The 18,847-nt window shown below is 44.0% G+C and overlaps 2 protein-coding genes across 3 annotated transcripts; one reads left to right on the top strand and one right to left on the bottom strand.

Annotated features, from left to right (window-relative positions):
• Positions 1-1,490: 1,490 nt before the first annotated feature.
• mcrip2 (MAPK regulated corepressor interacting protein 2) lies at positions 1,491-6,670 on the top strand. The gene is made up of 5 exons (XM_026303207.2): positions 1,491-2,067; positions 2,208-2,277; positions 3,839-3,972; positions 5,189-5,290; positions 6,192-6,670. Exons 1-5 carry the CDS (start codon positions 2,013-2,015, stop codon positions 6,260-6,262), a joined length of 432 nt encoding a protein of 143 aa, XP_026158992.1. The 5' UTR covers positions 1,491-2,012; the 3' UTR covers positions 6,263-6,670.
• Positions 6,138-18,483, bottom strand: slx4 (SLX4 structure-specific endonuclease subunit homolog (S. cerevisiae)). Of its 2 annotated transcripts, none has more exons than XM_026303205.2 (14): positions 18,297-18,483; positions 17,377-18,132; positions 16,713-16,914; positions 16,355-16,585; positions 15,928-16,172; positions 15,375-15,670; positions 14,299-14,524; positions 13,583-13,782; positions 13,303-13,458; positions 12,107-12,276; positions 9,513-11,770; positions 8,360-8,459; positions 7,849-8,160; positions 6,138-7,460 (listed from the first exon to the last, which is right to left on the bottom strand). In XM_026303205.2, the coding sequence occupies exons 2-14, from the start codon at positions 18,089-18,091 to the stop codon at positions 7,076-7,078; spliced, it is 5,496 nt and encodes a 1,831-aa protein (XP_026158990.1). In that variant the 5' UTR covers positions 18,092-18,132; positions 18,297-18,483; the 3' UTR covers positions 6,138-7,075. The 2 variants fall into 2 exon arrangements, with proteins under 2 accessions (XP_026158990.1, XP_026158991.1); XM_026303206.2 differs by having other exon boundaries at positions 18,329-18,483.
• Positions 18,484-18,847: the final 364 nt, after the last annotated feature.

Genomic DNA, 18,847 nt, shown 5'->3' with positions numbered 1-18,847 from the left:
GACATGTTTCACAGCGGATGGAAAGGCATAACTAATAATGGTGGGCTGTTGTATTTTGGTGTGTGACTAAGCTGTGCCACAGAGAGGTCATTATACCAGTGTCTGAAGAAGGACATTCACTGTGAAAAAGGTATAAGAAACTAGACTACATGTGGTTATACAGTATACACACCTTGAGTCAAATATCAACCTCAAATTAATTTCATGTATGTTGAATTTATTCTGAGCATACTATTTACTAATTTACAATCATTGAAAATGCATGTAACAGAAAAAAGCAATTAGTCATTAGTCTTAAACTCTAAAATCGTGAAGATTGATAGTTCACACTGACGAATGACTGAAGTGAATATGATGATGAATGTCTTACTTTAAAATGAACTCAGTGTTTTCTCAGCCTTCAGTCTTCAAAATGAGGAACTGCACTATCTTTCCTAAGGATCCTGGATCAACCTTTAACTGACTGTCCTCTGTAAAGTTTGATAGTGAGGCAGTGTGAACCCAGTGCAATGCACAGTATCATGTTCAGCACAAACTGGTCGTTATTTCGCCACAGTTTGGCCTCAGTTGTTAATGCTAAGTCTGTGTACTGTAGTGTGGACTGTTGAGGCCTCAGGTGATTGACCCAGATAGTGCGGGTGAATGGGGGTGGTGAGTGGGACCTGTAGTGTTGGATATCACCCTGGATAAGCCTGTCTGAGCCGCGTCTCAGCTGATCTTCATTTACTAGTAGCTCACTGTCAGATCACCATGTAGAGTAACCCATGATGGATGCTACTCAGGTTAACCCTGCCATATATAAGTGATTCCTAGTCACAGGTTAGCCCTTATCTAGCATAAAGGATCTTGCATTTGATATAATAAAGGAACGGGTTTATTATAGTTTGTGTCGAACCATGTATAATGTCAGTCCTTAAAGTATGATTTCAGTATTTTAAGTATGATACATTTTGTCATTATTTGAAGTATATACTTAATTTTAATGAAGTTGTAATAAATTCTGCAGAAAGGTCATTTAATTTCATTACTGCCTTATCTGTGTCCTATCGACTTATGTATCTGCGCATTTGGTTTAATGGGTGAAAGGTGATCGTGGCCGCCCCCTCCTTCAAACCTGTTTGAGGGGCGTGTGGTGACGTCACTGTGTAAAGTTTCCAAGCAGAGGTTTAAAGAAACAGCGAGAGTGGAAATAAACAAACTCTGAAGGGAAAATAAAAGTCAAAGCTATGTAGAGAACTGCTTGGTTAACAAAATAATTACACGTTAAATCAATGAAATAAAAATAAAATACACTTTGCAATTAGTTACATTCTAGGCAGGCGATTTGTAGGCAGTTCTGCACGTTTTAGTTGCATAACCAGTTTGCAATATCTGTGAATGTGATAAAGCTTGCAGGGTAAATTAACCTTCCGCGTGTTAAATGGTGCTTGGTGTGTTTTAGTCCATGAGATTTTCGTCAAATGTTTATTTTGAAAAATTCAGACCGGAAGTCCATCCCTGCATTCTTGCTGGCTTGACGCCGGACCAGCATGGTGTGTTTCCGTCCTGTGGACAATATCAAAGTGTGTCGTGTCCTTGTATCCAGTCAGAAAGTGGACTCAGTCCCGGAGCACCAGCGGAGCAGAGAGGACGCAGTCGCCGTCCTCGAGTGTCGCTGTCCTCGGACGTTAGGATCCACAGTGTCCCCGCTCCGAAAGACCGATCCCCGGCATGTGCAGCCGCTTTCTCCTTGACTGACCTAGACGCCACCGCTTGCAGGACCAGCGTACGTCGTTCCCTACAAGTCAACACCTGCAGGTTGGCAGGAGCAGCAGGGTGCGGGCAACAGGTCACAGCGGGTCTGTCGCAGGCTTCAGGCCGACTCTGGAGCAGTTGACCTGGGGAGCAAAATACGACACGTTGCAATATTTTCCCAACCGTGGCTGCAGCAGCAGCAGCAGAGAGCAGAGGACTGGGAGAGACCAGGCGCCGGAAAACCAACGGAAACAGCTGGAAACACCTGAACTGTTCACATGATGTACACAATCACCAGAGGTCCCAGCAAACTAGTGACACAGCGGAGGACAGGTGAGTGGGCACGCGTGGCGCAAAGCGTGATGCAGTGTGGTGTCAGGGGAAGGGTGCGCGTTGTTGCATCAGGTGAAGCGGCAGCGCGTGGAAAGGTAAACTGAGCAGCGTGTGAAGACTGTGTCACTTTTGTCCCTCAGGCCCCACGCAACAGATCGAGAGCAAATTCAGCGACTTGAAGCTCAGGCCGACGTCTTGGCTCTCCTCAAAGTAAGTACATGCTCTCACTCATGTTTTGAGCTGTTTTTGTTTGTTTGTGAAAGTTGTTCGCGTGGGCCAAAAGTACTCCGCACGTGCGCCGTGTGCGCGATCATGTAACACATGGACGTGGCTGCGGTAGAGACGCTGCATCCATTATCGGACACAACTTTCCCGAAGTTTCGCGGCCCGGGCTCCGGTGACCTACATTGCCGTGCAACCTTGTGGTTAAATAACCCACGGCTGTCCACCTGTCCTGTCCGTGCTGTCAATGTTTAAGGCTGTGTGCTTCCTTCAGGTGCTGCTCGGAAATACCAACATATCTAGCTCGAACTAATGAAGTGTGATCCAGGGCTCTGATCTCACTGATAGTAGAGTGGACAATATCACTGCTTCCTGAATAACCCTGTAGTTGGACACACGTGTGTTTCAATAAGAACAGTGTTGTATTATAATGCAGGAGCTTTTAAAGCAGTACAGTTAAAATTCAGGGACCGTATTCATAAAGCTTCTCATAATCCTGTCAGAGAGCTCCTGACTGACCTTAAAGAAGCTTTCAGCCTGGAGTCTTAACCTTAGAGGGAGTGAGGACCATGGACCATAGGACCATGTTAAACCAACTCTGAACAAGTAAAAGACAAAAAACTCGTTTACCTGAGGGGGCGTGGTCTGAGACTGTGGTCTGTGATTGGTTGTCAGAAACACGCCCACATACATACAAACAAAAGAGCATATTATGATGAGCCCTTACTTCGGAAACAAAACAGGTCTATTTTTATACCTTTATATTTGACCCATCAGTAACACCAGGGAAGTCCATATCTGAATGTCCAGAGAGGAGAGTGTTTCTGGACTAATTGTTGGTGTGATCAGGACTGTGACAGACAAGTCATCACTGCTGCACTGTTGCATTTTCCCAAATATCTCTGAGCTGTGATGATTTTCATTTCTGGCATTGTGACATGTTTGATATGGGAGAAAAGATGAGTACTGTAAACTGTATTAATCCCTGTAGGAAACTTCAGGTGGTCTTGCAGTGAAAGTTTTCAGTAGCAGACATAAGTGCATTTGTAATAAGATCAACAACAAACGTTAATCCTGCAGGATCTAATCTGTAAGATTTGATTGAGTCAATCTCATTCAGTGTCTTGAGTTTCTTCCCCTTCTTCATCTTTCATCCTTTGCTTAAGAAACTCCAAAGCCTCTTAAAGTCCTCCTCCCTTCTCCTAACAGTTTTCCACCCTAGGATTTCATCACCAGCAGTCACTCTGTGCTAGAAATGTTTATGAATACGATTTTTGTGTCAGTGCATCAAGAAGCAGATTCTGAAGGTACCAAATGAAATGGATACTTATGTTTCAAAAGGCAAAACGGACTAAAAAGCATTGCAGTGAGACAATGTTGAACTGCAAACACTTTTGTTGCCGTTGCAATGTATTTATGTCCTCCTTCTGCACTATGAAGGGGGAGATAAATTGGAAGGCAACCAGCATAATCTTTGCCATCACTGAGATATAATATGTGTTTTGTTGTGCTGCAGGCTGCCACAACTAACTCTGTCTGCTCACTGCAGCTCTCCACCCCCGAAGATCGTCTTCAACCGCCTCAACGGGAAGCGCTACCACAGTGCGGCGGCGCAGAAAGCTGACAGCCCAGCAGAGGGATTCACTCCTGCACATGAGGAAAACGTCCGATTTGTGTATGAAGGTGAGGCTCAGGATTAATAGAGTATTATCAAAGCAGGGACACATGGGTTTGACCTGCCGTGATCTCCTGCAGCTACAGCTATATAAACATTTACTAAAGTCACACTTTTATGTGAGGAAAACTGTTCTCTCTGATTAACATTTGTTTTAGCTGCTAAAATGTGAAGATATGCCACTCAATAGATTTCATTTTTGACTGTTATACAAAATAAGCAATTGAACTCTGTTAGTTTGGGCTCTAGGAGACTGTAATGATCATTTCCACGTCTTCAGACATTTTATAGACAAAATCAAACAATACAGATTATTCAATAATAAAATAGTTCATTATGGCATTATTTAACATTTTTATCAGCTTCAACTTTAACAATTCTGTGTTTACACATAAGATAAAAGCAGGCATTTCCAATGTAGTCTACCAAAAGAAGCTGGTGTGAATAACAGTAGATGGCTGGCAGGACAAAGGTGTACATAAACAGTCAGTAGTAATCAGCACCATATTTTTCACATTGTCTACTCTGGTTAAAGTCCCTGTTGGATGATTATTAATTATGTTTATCTGTTCTTCTAAAACAATTTCTTGGAAATCAACACAGAAGTCTGTGAGGTGTTACAATAACTACAATAACAATAATAAACCATCAGTGCTGCCACAGCTCAAGGTGTCCACAGAGAGTTTCAGAGGAGAAGTTTGTTTATAGTCAGTAAAATCTAACATTGATTAAAAAGCATGACTGTGCACCATTCACTCAGTCTGTGGCCAGCATGCCTTAGTGCGGGCCAATAATTCATACACTTGTGGAAATGAATGACTTGTGGAGCTGAAGGGGCATGAACCAGATATGTGTTGCTCCTGGACTCCTGCCAGTGAGACTGCATGAAAGTTTGTGTTCAAGAAGAGATGCTGACCTTACAGCCAAAACCTTGAGGTTTATCTGATGGTGAAACTGAAAAACCTTCACCCACAGATTAAACACACACCACAGACTGGTCCACAAGGTGATCCACTTCTTTTATGATGGTGCTGCACTGCATTGGTTCTAATAAACCAAATTATATGTGTAAGGTGGTGCTCTGATGCAGTGGAGGATTGTTGCTGTTTGAGTATAATGAGTTCAGAACAAAGACCAAGTTATCTATTCATATTTTGTGCAGACATTTCTGACTAAATATGCTTTAAGGTTTATTTAGTATGTGCTGTTTTTGTTTGTGTGCAGCATGGCAGGAGGTGGAGCAGAAACTGGGGGATGGTGGGGAGACATCCAACAGCCAAGGGCCCATTCAGTACACTGAGAAGACCCCCAGTGCTGTGATGAAGAGTAAGTCCCTGCATATCCTCTTTTCACATAGACACAGGTTACTTCTCATTTGGACTGATTCAATCTGCCCTCATCAACTTTAATGCCAATACTCAGTTTTATAACATCGTATAACCCCTTGAACTAGTAACCTCACCATGTATTTATTATTCCTCATTATTCAAGCTACTTGAAAGCAGAAAAGCTGCCCTCACCTCTCTGCACACATGCTGTCACATGCTGAGTGTTTTTCAGCTCAAAATGTCTATCTGTAGCCAGAGGGCAACTGTTGTAATAGTTTTGTTTAATTTTTAACCGGTCTATGGGAGCCTGCTTGCTCCAGTTACACCAGACTTGTTGTGTGTCTCATCTTGGCTCGCTCACCATGTCCTCAGTAAAAATATGACTAATGGCCCAGCTGAGACCCAGTGCACTAAAGCCATGAAACTTTGCAGTTTTCAAACAGCCTCAGCTGTACTTTGTGTTGACAATGTTAGCTCATCTAAAGTGGTGGACATTATAGACATTACATTCGCTCAACAACAGGTTAGCATGCTGACATTAGCATTTAGCTCAAAGCACTCCATGATTCATTAGCATGGCTGGAGATCTGTTATTTTAAATTTATGTTTTAGTAGTAATCGTTTACAGAACCTTTGGACGGGTGTATGTTGTTTTTGGGGGTTTTTTTTGTTTTTTGTTTTCTTGGTAATCCTTGTTTTCCCTGTAAACACATTTTTAACTTTTTGCCACATTTATCTCCTATTCCCATCTGAATAGATTTTTATTCCTGGCCTCTTTTTAAAATGAATAAGCTTGAGCTTGGGATACATAACAAAATTAATAATTAACACAACGAATGTATCACAGAGCATGGATTATGCTTTTTGTCCTCGGCATTTCTTTTTTTTTTTATTTGCAGACTTTGTGCCCATAGACCTGGAGGAATGGTGGGCTCAGCGTTTCCTTGCCAATATTGCTAACCTGTCGTAACAGTGAAGCCAGGACAGGAAGCACCGCGTTGACGCTGCAGCAGTGAAGACATCACCAGCATGGAGAGGATCAGTGTGTATCTAGGATCTGCAGTGAGAAGGGGTCGTGCATACTTTGGAATCTCACTTGATGCCCTGTGCTTCATGCTGCTGCAGAGAAATCCAAGGTGCACAACACAAAACCAACCCTCAATGCAATGACAGCACCCTAACTGTGCACTCTGGATGTGACGCTGTGCTGCCACAAAGGACAAAGGTCTCTCTACTTGAATGACGTGTTGTATAGAAGTTGAGATTCTTCTAGTTAAAGAACCTGCCTCCTTTCTCAAGTGTGCTCAGCTGTATGTATGTCTTGGCTGATCTTTGGATAGAAAACTGATGAACCAAAAAAGTAAAACATTTTTCAAAACTTTCTTGTGTAGAATCATTTCTTTGATTAGCACAAATTGCCAACATAGCATCAACATATGGTAACATTAAATAACACAGGATTAACTTACACACATTTACAAATGAGACAAGGCATATAAAATGTATTTGGATGAAAGGCACAACCTGAGACATGGGGCACACCATCTAAAATTTCACTTTTTTTTTTCTTTTTTTTTTTTACAATATTTAATAAAAAAGTTGTCCTGAAGAAACATTTAATTTTAATCCAAACAGTATAATCATAGGTGTCATTTCTCCAACCTCAAAATCTTTTTAAAAATCTTCATAACTTATTTTTTTCATGTCCTCTTTTCCCTGAAAGTTTCACAGAAATTTTTCAAACACTGAAGTAAAACCTGCCACTCGTAACAGTCATAATGTTTTAAAGAATGGTGTTAACACCTTTTTTCCTGCTCACCCCACCTTTACCTGCTGTCTTTGCCCCCCTGCCTGTCCTCTTGCCCTGCCTGCGGCTGGGGGCCGAGTTACCTGGTTTAGCTGTGGTGAAGGTGATGCACTGAGAGTCCAGGTAGTCCACCAGCTTGGCGGCACCCAGGCGGATCCCGGCTGCTTTGAGTCGCTCCTGGAGCTGGGACAGGACCAGAGGTTGGTACTGGAGAATCTGATTGTACAGTCCAGAGTCGGACACAATGAAGGAGCGCACTGCCCTGAGGCGATCCTGAAGGCGAGTTGCAGCCTGAGAGGCAGAGATCCCACCATCACTGTCTGAGTCGCTACAGGAGGAGAGATACAGCTCTGGATTGGACCTAATGAGAGAAGAAAGTGTTTAGATTATCATACTGTATCGATTTTTTTTTTTTGTTTAACTAAGGTACATGAGTACAATAATTATGTCACAATACACCCTTCCACTGATTACAAAAAGAATTTGTAAGGAATGTCGTGTTCCTGCATTAAAACTGCTCTATTTTCCTTAACTTAACTTCCTTAGCTTGAAACTTTAAAAAATTTAAAATACAAAACATTTTCTATACATGAAGTAAAGCCCAACAGAGCTTGATAAAATTCCATTTCAATTCATCCAATGAATGATTGTGTATAAAATGTCAAAAACATTTTTTTTTTGTCTGACAACAGCCCAATACCCAGATACTTAGTGTGCAGTTATGTTACAGATGGCACAATGCACAGCACCTTTCAGATTCTTCACTGGCAGCAGTTGAAGAGGTGTTGGAGCCTTGTGAGGCAGACAGCAGCTCTCCCTCCTCCTCTCTGCTGTGTTTCACAGGGGAGAGGGCAGTAGGCGCTCTGGGCTCTTTAAACTTCACCGTTTGACCGCAGGAGACTGGCCTGCTGCCAGCAACTGCTGAACTGGCAGGAGGGGGCTTCGTTTGAACAGAGCGGCCCTCATCCTCAGAGTCCGAACTGACCAGCTGGTGGGTGTACTGGTGGATCTCCTTCAGTTTGAGGATCATTTGGCGCTTTGGTAAAGGCCGAACAGCAAACCTGCACAGAGGAGAAAGTCAGAAGCATCTGTGATGGACACATAAACGAACAGATGGACTGGAGGAAGACGGCAGACTAAGTGGAATGTGACCCCGGGGGAGATAATCGGATAGGCTCCTCAGTTAATAGTCTTCATTAGGAAAAAAAAAACATGGCCTTTCTTTAACATGAGGGTGGGGATGAGAGTGAATCAACAGACCTGTTGAGTCTGTTCTTGAGCTCCGGTGTGTCCATGTCAGAGTAGTGGGGCATGGGAGTGATGGGCACCAGGGAGACACGTTTTCTATTGCGTGATGACACTGATGGAACACAAACAAAAGAACATTTTTTCCACAGTCAGAATTTGGCAGCAGAACTTAAAAGATAACTGCAGTGAAATCAAATGTTCAAGGTTAGATACTTGTCTAAATAAATAACCAAACAGAAATGAAACAGTATACCCACCCTCCCTAACACTGTGGGATATCATTTACATGTTGATGATGACACGATGTCCAGAACATATTGGTATTATCAGTGAGTGACAGTGTTTACAATAGGATTTTACATGGTGTACCTGTTTTCCTAACACGTGCCTACTTCCCAGAATCCTTTCAGAGGAAAGCCAGTTAAGATGCACAGTGGCTGTTTTTATAGAAAAAAAATTGTGGGAACAAGCGTGTAAGTATAAATACAGCAGCACTATTTTCTGCAACTGGCAACAAAATCTTAAATCTACTTCAAATGGGATCTGACAGCTGAAAAATCCCCATCATCAAACTACCAACAAATTGTGGGATGTGCCAACCTGTCACGATGCTTGGACACTCATCCATGTAAAACAGATTAATCTATGCATTACTTTTATAAAACTGTTACCCCAGAGTGCAAGATGACCTATACTGACATTTTATCCAACAGTCAAAAACCATGAAAATATTTAATTTTTTTTTTTTTCATATAAAACAGAAAAGCAGCTAATTCTCATATTGGAGAAACTGTTTTATTGCTCTGATTTGCATTTGATTAGAGCTAACATAAATAGTTCATTAACTGAGTGGTTCATAAACAGAAAATTAATTGGCAATTTAATATTTTTTTTTTTTTTAAAAATCATTTTTAAAATGTGAATATTTGCTAGTTTGTTTTAGCCTCCTGTGACAGTAATTGAATACGCTGGTTGTTTTCTGAGTCTTAACTGACAAAACAGAGTAATTGAGAAAATAACTGTTGATTGATGTACAGTAATGTCTGTTGGTTTTGAACTGTAGCTCTAAAAATAAAGCTCAAAATAAGGCATTATAAGAAACCTAGGGTAGATTTTCAGCTTAGTGTAAAATCAGAAATCCTGCAGCTGAAGTACAATGACCTACCTGGGGTTCTGAGCTTGGCAGATGGGTTTACCCTTTGAGCAAGAGGAAGAGCCTCCTCCTCTTCGTCCTCATCCCAGCTGTCCCATATTTTTGAGTCCAGGAGGCTGTTGATTGCTGGTGAAGTATGGGTGGTGGGATCAGGCAGTGATGGGGATGGAGTGGAGTTAATCACACCTTCACGACTCTTGAAGGACTGGTCATAGTTCCTAGATGGTGGCGTTTGGCTGTGGATCGAGGATGATGACCTGGCTGTTTCCCTCTGGCCCAGGCTGTGCTCTTTCTGGCTGGAGCCTCCGCTGTTCTCCAGCCTCAGACTGAAGCAGCTTGGGTTTGCTTCTACGCAGGCGTTGAGGCCCCACGAATCATTGAAAGCTATGGGAGGCTCATCCATGTAGCTCTGCTGGAAACTGACATCTGCAACCTCAGCCTCTCCACTTTCTGCTCTTGCTTCTTCCAGTTCTCCTCCTTTGCCTGGTTCTTTATCTTCACAGTTTTCATCTCCTGCTCCAGTCTCATTGCTATGTCCTACTGCTTCAACCCCAGCCTTCCTTTTGAACTTAGTTCCTATGTCATTATGACTGTTGGACTCAATAGAACATCGATTGTCTCTTTGCGAACTCTGAAGACCTTTGTGAGAGCAAGAAGAGGGTGGATCTGAATTCAGGGGGGAGAGATGAAAGCTTCCTAACTCTGACTTCTGGGGGCTTTCTAAGGGCTCCCTCTGCCTTGATCCATCCATTGACTTCTTTCTGTCAGGGCCAGTGTGGAGTGGGGAAGCAGCAAGATGAAAAGGGGGCTGGTGCTCCGTATGTAGGGGAGTACTGATGTAAAGCTGGGGCTGCTTTGAGGACCCTTTTACGGAACGTGACGTAGGGTGGTGTGAACGGTTAGGTTGGGACAGGGGAAGTGCAAAATCCTCTCTATCCATATTCACATAGTAGCTACTGGCTCTTTTTGGAGACAAACTGTGGTCCAAGCTGGAGCTACAGGGAACTTTCGTTTCCAGCTCTGCCATAGGATTTTTGGAGGTCTGAAGTCTGTTACCTGATAATGCAGGGGAAGAGAAAACAGAAGAGGTTGAAACACCATTTTTAGGAAACAGCTGCGTCCTGCACATGCTGCTTTTGGTCTGGGTGGAGCTGGATGTGGTACTTCTTCCAGTACGAACTGGTGTAGATGGGATCAGCCAGGAAACCTCTGGAGAAAAGTCTACTGCATCACCAGGGCCAAACTCCAAACTATTGGACTCTTTATTCTCAAAGGTCGGTTCATCAGGTTTCGGAATCCGCTGGGGTTTGATCTTGGTGTAGCTCTGCAGGTTCTGCACAGTGGAAGGAGATCGAGGAGGAGGACTGGAGGAACTTAGCACTACCTCAGACTCCTCACCTGAGTCAGACAAAACTATGAGCTCAGGTTCCTTGATCGGAGGTGAATCAGGATAAAGGGAGGCACTAATACTACGAGGACCTTGGCTTTCTCGCTTTAAAGGAAGACATTCTTTAGGCATATTCAGTTTAACTGCACCAGTTCCCTTGTCTCTACCACCACCCCAGTCACCCACTTGACCAGGGGACAGACCTGGGATAGGCAGCTTGGATGTACTGGGTAGAGGGCTGAGGGAAAAATCATCAACTTCGCTTGGTGAGGACTGGAGCAAAGTTCTGCCAGATGGTTCAGTTGAAGGTTTATGGGTTGACTGTTGTTTCTGGAGCAGGGAAGGATGTGTCTTCAACAGGCCAGAGGTGGAAGGTAAAGAGGAGGGTTCCTCTTCCTCACTGAAAAGGCGGCAGTAGCTGCGATCCAAGCTGGATTTTGTCTCAGGTTGAGACTTTAGCTTCAGGCCTTTATCACTGAAGCCTCTTTTATATTCTGTCAGTTTTGCGAACACATCATCTTCATCTTCTTCCTCATCTACCTTCCCCTCCTCGCTGTCTCTGTCTTCCTCCCTCTTTTTCTGAGTGGCAGCGAACTCATAGATCTCCTCAAGCTCTTCCTCATTCACTTTCTCCTCCCGTATCTCTCTGTCACCTGATGTGAGATCATCACCATGTTGATCTTTGCCCAATACTCTCTCTTCATCCCTTTCTCCATCAGCGCCCATTTCCTCATCTTCTTCCTCCTCTTCATTCCACATGGAGCGGAGGAGCTCCATGAAGGCCTGGTCTGTTTGGTTGTTCTCCTCCTGGCTGGTGTGCTCATGAGTCTCTTCCTCCCCGGGGTGGAGCTCACAAAGCCGCTGCAGCTCCGGCAAGTCAAACCTTAACAACCACAAATTGAGAAGACAGGGAAGTCAATTCCAAAGTAACTTGAATTTGCAGTGTTTTGTTTTGATATTGGTGCATATTCAAAAATGATGGGTCAAACAAATTTGTTTGACATGCCTGGGCATTCTACCCTGCAGGTATGGGAATTAAACAAAAACAGCAGAAAAGTAACAGAGATTTGGTTTCCTTGCAACAGGCACCCCCATTATACATGACGACAAATGAGAGAACATTAAATTAACCCAACCTTCTGATAAGCATGTATGGCGTGGTTGAAATTGTTCAATAAAAAGAAAAGGAAATGAATAAATATCTGGCCTTTAACCCAACCTGGACGCCAGCTCCAGTACATGAGGCTGCAGCGAGGACGGGATGGAGCAGTGGGCTATGTAGAGGTATTGCAGCAGAGCGAACACCGCCTGCCCTGGGATGTCACTCATCAACACCCTCTGCGCTGCAGGCATGCCCTCCTCCTTCACCCCAAATCCACTTTCATGAACCTGTGAGAGGGTCAGGGGTGAAACAAAGAGGAAAATATATAGAGTATATAGAGTATATATGCAGATGTCAGTTGTATCAAAAGCATCACAAAGGTATTTCAATAAAAAGCCTGAAATAACACATGTATATAGATCCCTGAAGAGTGCTGAAATTGAAATGCTTTGATAAATACTTGAATAACTTTGGCTTCAGTTAGATGGTGACAACAACTAAAATTCCTTCTTATGCTAAAAAAAAACTGAACAAAGCTGTTGATACCTCTTAAAAGTCACAATAGATGGACTGAAGTGATATTTTAAGTAGCCTATTGGTTTCAGCCTTATAAACACACAGCCTATACAAATGGAGAAAAGTCTTCACTGTGCTGTTTTGTATCATTATTTGTGCCATACTGAACATGGACAAGAAAAGAGAAAGGTAGCAGCCAAGCATGGTCATGCTGAAGGCTGTAAGACCATCCCTTAATGTTGATGTTCCAGTTACTAGACTTCCAGTTGCTGTTAACAAGTTTAAGCCGACTTCTCTGGATGTGACTGCATGAGGACACTGGAGCCCAGTTTGAATAGAAGATAAAAAGAAAAGATACAAGATACAAGCTGATCTCTGAGACGAAGGTAAAATATTGTCCAGTTGAACTTTCTGAATCAAGACGATCACTTTTGCTAAAATGGAAGTTGAAAAGCCCCAGTCCTTCTGGGACATGAAACTGAATGAGATTGTTTTGGTCACATCAGCTCTATGTGCACAGAAGAAAGAAATGAAGGGGACACCATCCCCACTGTGAAACATGCTATGTGGCTACTGCCCCAGGAATAAGGTGCCTTAACTTTCTGCAGGTCACAGCAAAAACAGGTCATCAAAGCATTCTGGTGATAAACACATGCCCAGTGTCAGAGGGGTCTGTCTCAATCACAGGTCATGACTCCTCCAGCAGCACAACCACATGGAGGAAAACTGAACAGCGTAGAACTTCACCATTATACAGTCTGGCTTTATAACGGGACACACAAGGGGATCATTTTTACCAGTTCTGCCAGCAGGGGACAGCGTGCGTACACCATGAAGGAATGAGCGAAGTAAACCTCTCCACTGTCCACCTGGAGCTGCACATCACTGAGCTGAGGGTTGTTCACCATGCTGCTCAGATCTGACACCAGTTTTGACAGTCCCACCTGCAACAGCTACACCACACAAGAAAAACTTTACTGTCTCTAAATGTAAAAGTCTGCGTACGTAGATCTGTACTTAACTCTCCAGCAGAGAAAATAAGAATCACTTATTTAGTGTGATTACGACTGCTCTTACTGATGGGTTGCTCTCTTGCTCTTTATCTGCTCCTTGCTGGTCATGATTTCTCCTCACTTGGCTGCAAGTGTCCTTTGAGTGTGTGTGTATTGTTTCTGGTAGGAAGCCGCTCACGCACAGGTGAGTCTGCTCCTCTGCCTCCTCCAGGATGAAGCCGCTCAGATGGAAGTTTTTGGATGCACCAGCACTGCTCTGTCGCTCTGTGAGAACAAAAACAACCAGGACCAGTTACATTTTAACACACCCTGTGAGGCTGTAACTGTGCAGCAGGATGTGAAATCAGGAGCAAAATACAATGAAATGTTATTTCCATCCTGGTGATAGTGATGATAGTAATTTCTGATAATCAGCCATATTTGAATATTCAAAATAAAAACAAATATATTCACTTGTTTTCAAGGTAAAATATGAAGCCATAGCAAGGTAACTTGAAACCTGGACCTAAATGGAAGGAACAGGGAAAACACTTCATGCAACTACAATAAATGGACGTTTTACAGGACAACCAAAATCCACAACAATGGTAGTGGATTTCAGCTGTTTATACTTCCACTGTCAAAAGATTTCTTGTATTTCAACTTCATAAACCATAAAGATTACGTAATGTCAACTTTCATAGCCACTGTCAATGTCTGCACTGTTTATTTGTGTAGAGGAGTCCTCAAAGATAAACAAGTATTTTACAATGCAATCTGTGTGATGTGTGTGTGCATTACCTGCGTCAGGTCCAGTAGCAGCATAGCCGCACTGTGTGAGGGTCATGCCGTCTTCAGCCAGCTCCATCAAGTCTCTCAGAGCCTGGCTGCCCACAGAGAGCTGCCTAGTTCCTGGGGTGGAGGGAGCTGGGGAGCTGGAGGCTGCAGACTGAGAGCAGGAAGGTCCTTCACTGACAGGCTGGAGGGAATGGGGCTTGTTGCTGGTGTTGGAGAAGGCTGCATCAGCCTATAAATGAAAGGAACCAGAATCAGTTTAACTAAGCTGTATTTTGATTTCAGGTTTTTGATCAGTATTGAATGTATAAATTTAAGTAACAAATCACTAAAATGTAAAATACAGCTTTTTTTCAATGTTGAGTTCACTTTTTCAAAAGATCACCAGGGAGTGATCATGCTGCGAAACGATTCTTTCCCAAGTGTGTTGAAAAGCGAGCATACATCCGTTGCCTTCCTACTACTAGTGAAGCAAATGCACTGATTCATTTCTGAAACATAAACTGTAAATAGTAAAATCTATACAGAAGTCCCACTACAGTAACCATCTTAAATTATCTTTAATTTTGGTTTACGCAAAAAGGACAGGAATAAAAAAATTACTTCAAAGACAAGTACCACATGCTGTGATTTTACAAAATATTAGTTGATGTTGCTGTATTTTGGATGTGAGGTAGCATTTATACTTTGTTATAGCCTAATATTTTATTTTATTTCTGCATTCCATTGCAATTACCAAACTCACCAACATATTAACAATATCGATCATCAATTCAAACAAAAAAAATAAAGCTGGATTCTCTGGCAGATGCTACTGACAAATCACAGCATTTGCCTTTCACTGTTTCAGACAGCTTCCAGATTTAATTTCTCAGTTTTATTTCCAGGACAGGACAGAACTACCACACAGTGTTGTGGTTCAGTGAAATTTGATTTAAAAAAAAAACAAAACAAAACAAACAAAAGAACATAAATCTAACATTCAGCTTGACTGCAATTCCCCCATTCAGTTCAAACACTGACAATGACAGTAATACCATATATATATATATATATATAAAGATATCTTTGGCCTCTCTCACCACTGCTGATTTCCCAGGCATGATGAACTCCCTGAGCTCTGGAGTGTAGAAATCAGCTGCACAGGTGGAGCCTTCATCCAGCAGTGCGCTTTTCTGCCACAGGGGGGCAGCACCGTTCCAGCCAGGCAGACTGCTGGGGCAGCGTGTTGGGGTGGGGGGAGACGGGGCCCTGCTGCATAGCAGGAGAGCAGAAATGCGTTCCTGCAGCCTCATCAGGGCCGCTGGAGCATCCTGAACCAGAAGGAGCGGCGGAGGACGAGGCTGGGCAGCTTTTTTCTTTTTACCACGCCCTTTACCTGCACCAAGAGATGGAGAGGAGAGGGTTCAGGAGCTGCCTGCATCTGGATCGTCATAAAACTGAACGGAATTTGAGCATTTAAATATAATGTGTTTCATCACCTGGAAATGTGAATACCACTCTGAAAACAACACCTCTGTATTCTAAATCAATTATTTCCCTCAGCTTAAGCTCTGAAACACAGACAGAATCCTAAAGTATCTATTCCATTAAGACCATTTATCCAACACAGATGACAGAGTGACAGTAATGTACCTATGTCTGGCCTCCACTTTAGCCCTGGAGTCATGGAGGTGTAACAGGCAGTCACCTCTGACTGTAACCGTCTCTCTGCCTCCCTCTCGCACCACTGCTCCTTCTCCTGTTCCAGCAGGGAGGAGGACAGAGCCAGAGCCATCATAGTTCCTTCATCCAGAGGATCTGTCTTCTTCCTGGCCTTCTTCCTTGCTGGGAGCCCTGGCTTGGAGGGGCCTTTCCTTTTGGTGCCTCCAGTCTGTGCCCTGATGAGGGTGGGGGGGGGGGGGAAACAGTACTCAATGGCTAGATTGAGATTTGATTAAGCTTTAGATCAGAGAAACTTGATCAATGTGTAGCCAAAACTTGAATATCTCATAAATGCTTGTAGTGAATACTAAACTACTGTCTCGCGGCTCAACAGACAGAAATGTCGAGTGGGGCTCACAGTGTGTTAGCAGAGGGGACATTCTGGGTCTCTCCAGCCTGTCTCTGCAGAGCCTGCAGCAACACAGCTGAAGAGACGCCCATGTCTGAGGAGCAGCGCTTCAGGTGGGCCAAGCGACTCTTCTGAGACCTGAACTTCATTCCACATATTGGACAGTCAGGGACACCAGGAGCAGGAGGAGGAGGAGGAGGGGGAGGGGCCGGGCCGCTCTCTTCACTCTCATCTAAACACCTAGACAGAGGGATCATTTTTCACTTTGTGTCCACCAGTCAACCAGTAAAAGTTTTTTTTCTGTTGCAAATCACTTTGGGTGGGAGAAGCAGGCCTGCACCTGCAACAGGAACATAAATGTTCAGACCTGTTCAGATGCCGCGTGCGGCCTTCAGGGGTCATGTGTGACAGGTCTTTATGGCAGATCTGACAGAAGAAAAGACCCTCGTCCTCCAGATCCACAGTGTGGGCCTCTGCTGCCTCTCTGTCCAGCTCCTGCTGCAGCTGCAGGGCCAGAGCCTCGTCGCTGTCCTCAAGGAGGAGACCAGAGCTGGAAGACGTCGGACAATCTGGACAAAGAGCGGTGGGTCATTATTTGATCCATTATGAACATGGAAATACTAACACGTTTAACTTTAAAAGCTGTAATTCAAATCTAAGTCTCTGATGTTTACAATACCCTGGTAAACGGTGCAACAGATGCATCTATATGCCATTACACTAATGTCAGGTGAAAAAATATTACACAAACCACCAGATTATAATGACATTAGCAATGTAAGGCTATCTGGTTACAAATAAAGTGTTTTTCCCATTATTGCTCTGCTCTTCTTCATTATTAAAGTCAAGAAAACTAATTTTAAAAAGCAAATGCCCACAAGAAACCAGCACTTACATACACAACCATTATTACAGGAATGTCACTTCCCCTTTCCTTTGTAGCATAAAGTTTCATTCAAGCCAGAACTCAAATAAGAACAAAAACTGGATCAAAACTGTAGCTGGAAATGTGTGTCAACATGTCATCTCACCTTGTGTTTGTGGCTGTGAAGGAGGAACACAGTGGTTTGCTGGCACCATCCTCACTGGACTGGTTCTCCTGAACTGTTGCATCCTCCTAAGTATTTTGTCCTTTGCTGTCATGCTGCTCTGGGCCGTGGGTGCTGATGGAGACACAACCGAGGTTCCAGCTCTCTGGGCCGTGGGTGCTGATGGAGACACAACCGAGGGTCCAGCTCTCTGGGCCGTGGGTGCTGATGGAGACACAACCGAGGGTCCAGCTCTCTGGGCCGTGGGTGCTGATGGAGACACAACCGAGGGCCCAGCTCTCTGGGCCGTGGGTGGTGCTGGAGACACAACCGAGGGTCCAGCTCTCCGGGCCGTGGGTGGTGCTGGAGACACAACCGAGGGCTCAGCTCTCCGGGCCGTGGGTGGTGCTGGAGACACAACCGAGGGTCCAGCTCTCTGGGCCGTGGGTGGTGCTGGAGACACAACCGAGGGTCCAGCTCTCTGGGCCGTGGGTGGTGCTGGAGACACAACCGAGGGCTCAGCTCTCAGCTGGGTCCCAGTGACCACACTCCCGGTCTCACCGCGTTTTTTATGAATCCTCCTCCTGTTGTCCCCGCTCGCCTGACTGGAGGCTTGATGCTCTGCTCTGCTCGGCTCTTTGGGCTCAACCGGCCTCTTGCGGACGCGTTTTAGCAGCTTTGAGCAGAGATCCGCAAAGTCCTGGTCCGAGTCATCCATGATGGTGTCCTTTTCTTCACATCACCGAAGGCTGGTTTGGGCTGAACCAACAGGTAACATCAACATTAACACCACACACAGGCGAGATTCATTACTCTAAATGTTTAGCTACGTTATATCTGGGAAACTGTTTGAAGACACAAGGTTTCAAAGTGTTTGCAGTGAATTAACCAGCTAGCAGTTCATGCTAACGCGTTACCCTCACCCTGATTTGATGAATTAGCGCTTCATCCTTACGTTAGTTCTCAGCCTGATCTCTGCGCGTCGTACTGTGGCGCCTCATGTTGGTTACACGATGACCGGTGTGTGTATTAGGTAAACACCTAATGAAGCAAACAAAACCCCAATCGGGTTTGTTTTCATTTCAAATTCACTCAGTCAACCGCTTCATTCTGAACTTCCGGTCATGTGACAACGAATGACTAAGTGGCTGTCCTGCAGGTCACGTGGGTCTTACGCGTCTCTATGAACTTTTATAAATAAGTTCATGAACTCACTAAGTTAAGTTCAACCATGGTTTTAGTTAAATAACCAAGTGTATATTTTCGTGTGCGTGGATTAATCACAGAGCAGCACAGTTGCCTCACAGCAAGAAGGTTCCTGGTTTGAAACCCATCAGGGACCTTTCTGTGTGGAGTTTGCATGTTCTCCCTGTGCTTGTGTGGGTTTTCTCCAGGTACTCTGGTTTCCTCCCACAGTCCAAAAACATGTATGTCAGGTTGATTGGTGACTCTAAATTGCCCATAGGAGTGAGTG

This window comes from Mastacembelus armatus, chromosome 1 (assembly GCF_900324485.2).
Source record: "Mastacembelus armatus chromosome 1, fMasArm1.2, whole genome shotgun sequence".
NCBI lineage: Eukaryota > Metazoa > Chordata > Actinopteri > Synbranchiformes > Mastacembelidae > Mastacembelus > Mastacembelus armatus.
This window is presented reverse-complemented; position numbering and strand designations above follow the sequence as displayed.

Bases quoted from the DNA above. Each gene is read 5' to 3' on its own strand.
- mcrip2 (XM_026303207.2), top strand. From the start codon at position 2,013: ATGATGTACACAATCACCAGAGGTCCCAGCAAACTAGTGACACAGCGG. The intron at 2,068-2,207 runs GTGAGTGGGCAC...TTTGTCCCTCAG, and splicing joins AGTGACACAGCGGAGGACAG to GCCCCACGCAACAGATCGAG. The intron at 2,278-3,838 runs GTAAGTACATGC...TGCTCACTGCAG, and splicing joins ACGTCTTGGCTCTCCTCAAA to CTCTCCACCCCCGAAGATCG.
- slx4 (XM_026303205.2), bottom strand. From the start codon at position 18,091: ATGGATGACTCGGACCAGGACTTTGCGGATCTCTGCTCAAAGCTGCTA. The intron at 13,459-13,582 runs GTAAGAGCAGTC...TGTGTGGTGTAG, and splicing joins AGCAAGAGAGCAACCCATCA to CTGTTGCAGGTGGGACTGTC. The intron at 11,771-12,106 runs GTTGGGTTAAAG...GTGGTTGTTAAG, and splicing joins GTACTGGAGCTGGCGTCCAG to GTTTGACTTGCCGGAGCTGC.